Source organism: Sinocyclocheilus grahami, unplaced genomic scaffold, assembly GCF_001515645.1.
Source record: "Sinocyclocheilus grahami isolate Dianchi unplaced genomic scaffold, SAMN03320097.WGS_v1.1 scaffold861.1, whole genome shotgun sequence".
NCBI lineage: Eukaryota > Metazoa > Chordata > Actinopteri > Cypriniformes > Cyprinidae > Sinocyclocheilus > Sinocyclocheilus grahami.
Window position 1 is genome coordinate 377,613 of NW_015506040.1, and position 9,978 is coordinate 387,590.

At 35.2% G+C, this 9,978-nt stretch overlaps 1 protein-coding gene across 1 annotated transcript; it reads right to left on the reverse strand.

Annotated features, from left to right (window-relative positions):
* Positions 1 to 5,235: 5,235 nt before the first annotated feature.
* Positions 5,236 to 9,585, reverse strand: LOC107563201 (leucine-rich repeat-containing protein 28-like). Its single transcript, XM_016248009.1, has 7 exons — positions 9,493 to 9,585; positions 8,733 to 8,962; positions 8,588 to 8,628; positions 7,556 to 7,593; positions 7,329 to 7,466; positions 6,076 to 6,282; positions 5,236 to 5,342 (listed from the first exon to the last, which is right to left on the reverse strand). Exons 2-7 carry the CDS (start codon positions 8,898 to 8,900, stop codon positions 5,236 to 5,238), a joined length of 699 nt encoding a protein of 232 aa, XP_016103495.1. The 5' UTR covers positions 8,901 to 8,962; positions 9,493 to 9,585.
* Positions 9,586 to 9,978: the final 393 nt, after the last annotated feature.

Sequence of the window (9,978 nt, forward strand, 5' to 3'; positions counted from 1 at the left end):
GATAGAGAAAACTACTTAAAGAAAATCTCCTTACAGTAATCTACTTTACTGTAGATAACTAAATGTCATTTTCTGAAATTTTCGTGAGAAGATGAACAGCAGGAAGGAGAGACATCTGTTGGCTTGTCACAGGGAATATATATTGTCAGAAACAGGAAAATATATTACAATACACGTTTCATTCAGGGTGATTTATGAGATGTCTAAACACGGAAGCCGGAATGTTACACTTTCAGTGAAGTCAGAGCTGAATGGTATGAAGTGAATATCTGCTTCCAGTCTGCAAAGCCAATTTGCAAACAGTAAGATCTTATTAAATCTTTTCATACCAAACATACACAGAAAAAAAAATCAAAACAACAACCTTGAAAATTCCATCTGCACAAGCAATCAGACGTGATTATATTTGCATATATTTACTTTAACAACTTCCAAATTAAATGCATATAGAGTGAAAATCATTTTAAAATATATATATATTGCATAAAGTCGAAGCAAAGGTCGTTTTCAGAAAGCACAGTACTGAATGCAAGTGTTTATTTAGCTTTGAGCAGTGGAAGAGTAAAATACTGTCAATATTAAAGATGGTATTTCAATTCTCAGACACACAGTGGACCTTTCATTGAACTCTGTTGCCTGAACATTTCCAGATGATATACATAAAAATATCACAAGCAATATTGTTCCTAAGTGTCTCTAAATTCTGTGTAAAGATGAATGCCATATCCACCTTTTTCTTCAACGCGGAAGTAAGCCTATGGGCGAGACTTCCGGATCATTAACCGCTATAGGTAAATAACGAGGAGAATAATAACAAAGTGCAGGAAACGGTAAAACTGTTTGCACTACAAACCAGTGTGTTCATAATTAAGATAATACATTAAAACAACACACCAATTTTCAATATCAGGCAGCAAAACGAACTGTTTTGTACAGCTAAAAATAGCTGGATGCAGATGAGACCGGAAGCTAGACCCATAGAATTTACAAATGGCCGCACCCATTTTTACGGCAAGGAAAAAAGTGGATAAAAGCCTTGCTACACTATGCCAGCTCTGACCTGTCTCAGAGACAGATGATTCTGTGTATCAATTGCATCTTCACAATATAAAGACAGTTACATTCACAATTCAAAATGGCTCAATATGAATTAAATTTAACTTAATAAGCACACATCTGAAATAAGAAATAACACAAGAGAGGTTTTAAACATGGTTATTATTGCCAAACATTACAAGAAGAGCACAATTGTTCAGTTAGAAGTGCCAATAAAATGATAGTGTAACATGTAAAAAGTTTAGCTGAACTAACACTCTCAAGAGAAAATTCTGTGGAAGACCTGGCTTATTTAAGAAAACTGTAACCGTAACATCCATTCCAGACATTAACTTAAAGGGATAGTTCACCCAAAAAATTATCCCACGATCTACCCACCCTCAAGCCAGGTGTACATGACTTTCTTCTTTTAAGACGAATACAATCGGAGTACTAAAAAATGTGCTGGCTCCTCCAAGCTTTATAATGGCAGTGAATGGTGGTTGAGATTTTGAAGCAAGATAAAGTGCATCCATCCATCATAAAAAGTACTCCACATAAAGGCCTTCTGAAGCGAAGTGATGCGTTTGTAAGAAAAATATCCATATTTAAAACTTTATAGTCCGTAATCTCTAGCTTCCGCTAACTGTTGTACGCTAGAGATTACAGTTTATATAGATAGTTTTCTTACACAAACGCATTGCTTTGCTTCAGAAGGCCTTTATTAACCCCCTGGAGCCGTGTGGAGGATTTTTATGATTTTGCTTCAAAATCTCAACACCCATTCATTGCCATTATAAAGCTTGGAAGACCCAGTACTTTTTTTTAATGTAACTCTGATTGTATTTGTCTGAAAGAAGAAAGTCATATGCACCTAGGATGGCTTGTGCGTGAGTAAATCATGGGGTAATTTTCAGTTTTGGGTGAACTGTCCCTTTAAGAAAGTCACCCTCTTGCTCACATCTAATTAAAGAGACAGAGAATATTCTAAATACTGAAAGCTGAACAGCGATGGTTTACTGCAGCAAAACTGAGAGATGCACACTGACTGACAGATGTAGTGTAGTACCAGCAAATCTCCACAATTCATGTGTCTTAGTCTTTTGAAAACATTATCTCACACAAAAATAGAACAATCCCTTGAAGCTGCCTTCAATACAATCAACTGCATGTTTTTCATAAAAGTCAATTGGCATTTTATAACAGTATTTTTTGAAAAATAACACTTTATTTTCCAAAACTTCACACATGATTTTCTTTGAAAAGAGCTGAGTGCTGGTCACTTCCAACAGCATACAAACACTTGAGCCTCAGATTGAAATTAAACACATTTATCTTTAAAAAGCCACTTTTAAAGTTAAGTATTGTGTCGCGGTTAAATACAGTAGTGAAATATGAATCTGAAGCAACATGACATTTCAGTAAAGTTCCTTTCAAATGGAAACAAAAACATCCAGATCTCACCTAAAACTCGTCAGTGTTAAGTATATCAAGATGGTAGTCTTTAAAACACAGAATAAATGTTAAGTTTCTCAAGAAACCTCCACCGATTAAAGCCTGAACCTTTTTGGTTACAGTAAACCGTAACAATCCCAACACAAACAATACTTCACAGTTTGTATGGGCCACTGATTGAAATACACTTTGTTTCATTTCTTTCTACATTCATTTGTGAAATGCAATCAGTATTAACCAACTGCTGCTTTTGTTAGATGCTGCTACACACAGAAGAAGGACATACTGTAATGGCGGTTATGGAGATCCTCTGTCAAATGTCTCAGAAGCTCAGGTGATCTCTGGTGATATTCTTCAAGTCCTTCGTGAAGATGAAAGCACCATGAGCAGATGTGAGACGTCAGCCCTGCAGGTCAAACGTCCTCAGACAATAGCTAGAGCAGCAGTACGCTACAAAACTCACAGTGGTTCTGTGTGAGAAATACAAAGAGCAAGAAAGAACATCCACTTATAATATGTACAGACCTATTTCAAGTGTATTTCCAAACATTTGTATGCAAATGTTAAGTTTGAGCTTAAGAAAATCTGAAGGAAAACGCTTGATATGAACTTTCAAAATATCTTATAATGCAATTAACCTAGGTGTATTATCTGAAATGTAACATAAGTATGTGTGCTAAGTAAAATGCAAAAAAATATGTTTTTTTTTTTTTTAGAAAGCAAAACATTGGATGCAACCCCTGCTGATGATATTCTGGTCTCTAGATACGGCTAAGATCCTTTCTTCATTGCAAGTTTATGAGATTTTTGATAGTGGTCAACGATACAGGTTTTGTCAATATTTGCTGATGGCTGATATAAGGTTGAATATATATATATATATATATATATATATTAACATCTTATAAATATATGGTAACACTTTATAATAAGGTTCTATTTGTTAACATTAGTTAACTACATCAGTTAACATGAACTAACAATGAAAAATACTTCTCTTCATTAATATTAATTAAATAATTTACAAATATATTCTTAAAATAAAAACGTTTATCTGCTAATATTATTTATTGAAAATGAGCTAACATTGAACAGTTGCATTTTTATAAATTATTACAAAAAATTGTAAATTATAACAAATGCTAATTGCTGATAATTAAAAAATTACAAATAGCAGCCAATATATTGGTCTTGGCGATATATATTGATTTACCACAAATTTTTGCACCTGTTTATGCCAGGCAAAAATGATAAGCCAAATCTCAACAAGCCACACTAAGTATCGAACATTTAGGTTTAGGGATTTAAAAAAAAAAATTATTGTAAGATTAAGTAAGAACAATAGTGATATAACTCACCTTACCAAAAACCAAATAATGGAGTATCAAAAAGACAAGAGGTCAAAGCAACCTAATGTACATTTTTGGTATGGTTAGCTTAAGTTAAACTATCTCACAGGGAACAAGCTTTCATACCTGAAATCAAAATATATATGCATATTAATGTGTGCGTATATAAGGGAGGTCATGTTCCTCCCACAACATATATGCTTTTACAAGGCTGGTCGATGAAGTGCTATTGAAACAGCAAGGGTTTCCTGGTATGAGTTCACCACACACACACACACGACCTGAGACTGAAAACAGAGAGTATTACAGGAGTGAAAGAAGCAAATGTTAAAGAATTCCTTAAACAAATCGCCTTTCTCTCGCTCGCACACGTGAACCGAGCACCACTCATCTCCAAACATCAGCCGAACACTCAGGGTAAGAGGTAATTGGCGAGTGGATTAGATCTCTTAATGCACGTGAAGTAGCTGAGAGCAGCAGTCGAGCAAGATGATTGGGTTACGCTGCTGGATGTTGATACCAAAACCACAGCGTTGCATTACAGATGGAACATGACGGGCAGTGGAGCAAGCGCTGCTCATTTCAACCAATCAAATGCACAGGAAGATGAGGAGATAGAGGAAGTGACAGGGGTCAGAGAAAACATCGTGAGAGAGAGAATGAGAGGAGACAGAAAGCAGGAGAGAATTTTTCTGAATGTAAGAAAAGTTGAATGTGTGGAAGTGAGGATGTTAGGTCAATCCCAGAATGCATGTGCATTTAAAGGGGACATGCACTACTGTTCAAGTAAGATATTTCAAATTTAAAAAAAAAGTATCTTATTGCTCATCAAGGCTAAATTAATTTGATCAGAAATACAGTAAAAACTGTAATATTGTGAAAATTACAATTTAAAATAACTGTTTTCTATTGTAATATATTTTAAAATGTATTTTATTTCTGTGATGCAAAGCTGATTTTCAGCTTTACTCCAGTCTTCAGTGTCACATGATCCTTCAGAATTTGGTGATTATTAATGTTGAAAACCCCTGTGCTGCTTAATATTTTTGTAGAAATGGCGAAATTTATTTTTGGGATTCTTTGTAAAATAAAATCTAATTCTCTTGCACTTAATACATTTATTTCTTTATGTCTGGCCTATGAATGAGCTGGGGAAAATAATGTTAATTTCTGTGAATATTTCAACTTTAAAATGCGGGACTATATTTGTTATCATATTGATATCATATACTTATGATTACACAATTAAAATGCTAAATGTGATTAATCATGAGTAATTACAGAAATATGTGCAATTAATTAGTTAATTTTTTAATGGATCACCAGCTCTACTTTATAGTAATTTATTTAAACGTCAAGTTTGAAATTTCACGACAACAAACAACAACAAACTCACTCACCCACTGCAGCCGATGACTTTGTTATAAAGATACGATGGAAGTCCCTTTAGATGAGCGTTGTTGTCCACAAAGACAAACTGCAGCTCCATGGAGCGCCCCAGATCTGACAGAAATATAAAACATCAGTATATCAGCAACAATGTCAAATAATTCACCTGGTTTTTGTGCAATTCCAAGATGTCTAAAGCGAGGAACAGAAAACCTCTCTCTCAAAGGTGTAGCTCTCAAATATGAATCCCTTTTGGTCTGTTCCTCACAAAAAGCCATCATATGGTTTCACAGAACTTGTATGGATCCCTTCAAAAAGTTTGGGATCAGTACTTCAGTAGCATTTTTTAAAAATGTTTTTAAAAGAAGTCTCCTATGCTCACTGAGGCTGCATTTATTTGATGAAAAATACAGTAAAGACAGAAATTTTGTGAAATATTATTATGATTTAAAATAACTTTTTTTATTTGAATATATTTTAAAACGTCATTTATTCCTGTGATCAGAGCTGAATTTTCAGCATCATTACTCCAGTCTTCAGTGTCACATGATCCTTCAGAAATCATTCTAATGTGCTGATTTGCTCCTCAAGAAACGTTTCATATTATTACCAATTTTGAATATTTTTTCAGAATTCTTTCATGAATAGAAAGCATTTATTTGAAATATTCTTTTTTGCTACATAATAAATGTCTTTACTTTCAACTTCATGAATTCTTGTTGAACAAAAGTATTCAATTCTTTAAAAACAATCATACAAATAAAAAAATCTTACTGACCCCCAAAACCTTGACCTATTGTATACATGTAAAGTTAACTTTCTTGATAGCACTGTCTTATCTTCTCACCCAGGGGCAGTGATGTCAGGCAGTTGGCAGCCATGGAGAGCTCATTGAGTTCGGGCAGCAGACAGAGCAGACGAGGAAGGCAGTGCAGCAGGTTGCGGTCTGCTGTCAGGCACTGCAGGGACAGACACTGGTGCAGACGCTCTGGAAGAGTCCTCAGGAGGTTCACGGACACATCGAGAGTCTCCAGCTCTCGGAGATCTCCCAGCTCTACCAATACAAGCACATATACAAGTTTCAATCAGGTAAAAGCAAGATATTATAACCCTAGGGAGTCACCCTATGCCCTCTGCTGGCAAAAACAGGAGTTGGTACTTTATGTGACATTGAAAAGGAACCAAAAAAAAAATTTAAATCACACCTTCCCACATGTGTGCAATGCATGTCACTAGTTAAATATGCTTGAAACTGGTGGAACAATTAACTGTAAAACACTTAGTTTGGAATAACTCACATATGATAAATTAAAGCCATGAACAGTCTCGGCTTCAGATGAAACACTGCCCAATTAAAATTGGAAAGAGCAATAAAAAGACTGATATAAAACAACAGCGTGTTTTGAAGCAAAGCATTTAAAGAGAGTGTCAAAGAGCTTAATGATTTCCCCACAGTCTCTTTATGAAGTTTTACTCCTCAGAAACATTTATGTGTCATGTTGAGCACAAAAATCAAAGTTTCCTCGCTGAATGAAGTTTAATAACTGCAGGTTTAAAAGCTTCTGCTCATGCAGTTTCCTCATACTCGGCTTTTGAGTGAGACATTATTTGATGCAGTTAAAGCTGCTTAATTACACAGGCAGAATTTTTTTTACAGATATTGTCTATGAATTAAATGGACTGTTTAACTAGAAACATTATTAATTACACTGTTGCAGGAAGGCAGCACTGCATTTATATTCCGCTCTCATTTTTCACAATCTTCTGCAAATAATTCAGTTCAAACCACACAGAGTTCCTTCAGCGACTGGAATATATCCGGTTTATAAAAGCATGTACAGATAAAGCAAAATTATTTTCTGTTTTAATTGCAGCATGTAGCACGTAATTATTTATATTCAATCCGAAATATTATTTTTAATGTTCTTAAGCATGGTAAAGCAGTAAAACCACATATTCAGCGATTCTTTTTTTGTTTTACTTTTTGTTTATTATTAGGCTTTTCTGTGCACATCAGAATTGATAATCACTATAATCAGTAGCAACAGCTCAAACATTCTCAGTTTTTTGGATTAATGCTGATAAATGTTTGCGACTCACCTTGCGGGAGGAATTTCAGTTGATTGTTGGCCAATCGCAGATGTCGTAATGAGCGCAGTTGACCGATCTCTGGACAGATGACCTGAAGAGCGTTGTCACTCAGGTCCAGTGACTGCAGCTTCGCTAGATTGCCAATTGCTAGAAAACAACATTATGTATCATGTAATGCATAAGGTGCCTGACATCGAAATATTGCTAAATACTGTATAATCACGAGATAACGTTACCTTGAGGAATTATCACAATATTGTTTGAGTGCAGGTACCTAAATCAAAACAAACAAAATAGATTGCAGGACTGTTTCATAATCTTGTTTTTCATCAGGTGTAGTACAAATAATGATATTTTAACAAACTCAGATTTGACCAATTTACATCATATACAGGTGCATCTCAATAAATTAGAATGTCGTGGAAAAGTTCATTTATTTCAGTAATTCAACTCAAATTGTGAAACTCGTGTATTAAATAAATTCAATGCACACAGACTGAAGTAGTTCAAGTCTTTGGTTCTTTTAATTGTAATGATTTTGTCTCACATTTAACAAAACCCACCAATTCACTATCTCAACAAATTAGAATATGGTGACATGCCAATCAGCTAATCAACTCAAAACACCTGCAAAGGTTTCCTGAGCCTTCAAAATGATCTCTCAGTTTGGTTCACTAGGCTACACAATCATGGGGAAGACTGCTCATCTGACAGTTGTCCAGAAGACAATCATTGACACCCTTCACAAGGAGGGTAAGCCACAAACATTCATTGCCAAAGAAGCTGGCTGTTCACAGAGTGCTGTATCCAAGCATGTTAACAGAAAGTTGAGTGGAAGGAAAAAGTGTGGAAGAAAAAGATGCACAACCAACCGAGAGAACCGCAGCCTTATGAGGATTGTCAAGCAAAATGATTGTGAAGTTTCCACAGTCTGTGATGATTTGGGGTGCAATGTCATCTGCTGGTGTTAGTCCAATGTGTTTTTTGAAAACCAACGTCACTGCACCCGTTTACCAAGAAATTTTGGAGCACTTCATGCTTCCTTCTGCTGACCAGCTTTTTGAAGATGCTGAAATAAATGAACTTTTTCACGACATTATAATTTATTTAGATGCACCTGTAGCTATTGTTTACGGGTGGGTAAGAAAACGTCCCAAAGTTTGAGGGACCTCTATTGGACAACAGTAATATTACAACACACTGACAACTAATATAACATTGTCATAACACCAAGAAGACTGAAGAGTATAACAAAGATTAATACTCACAATTCTATCAAGTTGGGAAGTTTCTGAGCCAGGTTCTCTGGCTGACAGGAGGAAAACAGTATTAGGATGCAAAATATATTTATAATATTTCAATACAGGACCTAAGCAAAAATGAAGACTAACAGCACAAGGACTGAGATCTTACAAGTGTTGTGAGGGAGTTTCTCTTCATGAAGAGACGCTCCAGGAACTGCATCCCTTCATCTCTGAGGAGCTCCACAGGGAAAATGTTGAGGTTTCTGTAGTTCAGGAAAAGATTCTTGTGTCGCTCTCGCTTGGCCATAAAAATCACTTCATGGAGTTCAGAAGCCATGGCTGCAAGAACCGTCTTTGGCTGAGAGAGTTTTTCCCTCTTTCAGCTTCTACTTTTCCAGTCTGAAAGAAACATTTTTAACATTTCTTAAAGATTCATAACGATTTCTTGATTTAAATTATAAATACATTTATTAAGAATTAAGACAAAATATACATTGTAATTAAAAATAAAAACAATATTACAACAATAATAGAATATAAACAATAAAAGAATGATAAAAAATAGCAGTAATAATACTTAACCCATTGTTCCTTATTGATTTGATCGAATCAAAAGTGAGATGTATTGTACAGAATGACAGTAACACGTTTACCAGCAACATTAAAGCATTATGTAATGTCAGATACTAAAAATAACGATACACTAACAACAGCATGTACCAAGATGAGCTCAGAAAATGATGCTGATACTGTACTGTCATTCAATCTCATACCACATGATGAGTGTAAACAAATTAAGTCTCTACAAAAAACTAATCATCGACTACTTGGCCATCTCAAATGGTTGCTTTTTGGAATTAACGAACCATAAAACTGACCTATGTAATACAAAACACGACAACGAAAATCAGTAATGAATCGCAACTTACATTGCATCCCTGTAGTGAATGAAATATGAATTATTCCCTCTTGAAAACCTCTGGAGTTGTTTGTGTACAGCACTAGCCTTCCGTCTGGGAGCAAAACGCGTCACTAGATACGAGCACAGAGCATCATGGGAAATGTAGTTTTTCCTGCATCAAAAATGTAGTTTTTCCTGCATTTTTCCTGCATGTAGTTTTTCCTGCATTCGCTTCGGTCGTGCCTAAAAACGCCCTTCAGCCGTGATTTATTCACGATGCAGCACGGCCTCGAGTACCTTATTGCTTTTATAAAACGGTTACCACACAATAAAAACATATTCAAACCAAAAATGTATGTATTGAAATGTTAAGTTCGTTAAATGCTGTCTATCCGCTAAAAATAGTTCCTGACAGCAACAGTAAATGGCAAGAGAATGTTCTGAACATGCCTCATCTAATGGAGCTTTATCATCCGCTGTGTCATTTATTTTTTAACACCATATATGATATCGG

What these genes read in the sequence shown, in the direction of transcription:
- LOC107563201 (XM_016248009.1), bottom strand. Translation starts at nt 8,900, where the DNA reads ATGGCTTCTGAACTCCATGAAGTGATTTTTATGGCCAAGCGAGAGCGA. An exon ending in TATTGTGATAATTCCTCAAG is followed by an intron (nt 7,467 to 7,555) that starts GTAACGTTATCT and finishes GTTGTTTTCTAG; the next exon opens with CAATTGGCAATCTAGCGAAG. An exon ending in CCTGACATCACTGCCCCTGG is followed by an intron (nt 5,343 to 6,075) that starts GTGAGAAGATAA and finishes TATTTCTGTCAG; the next exon opens with ATCTGGGGCGCTCCATGGAG.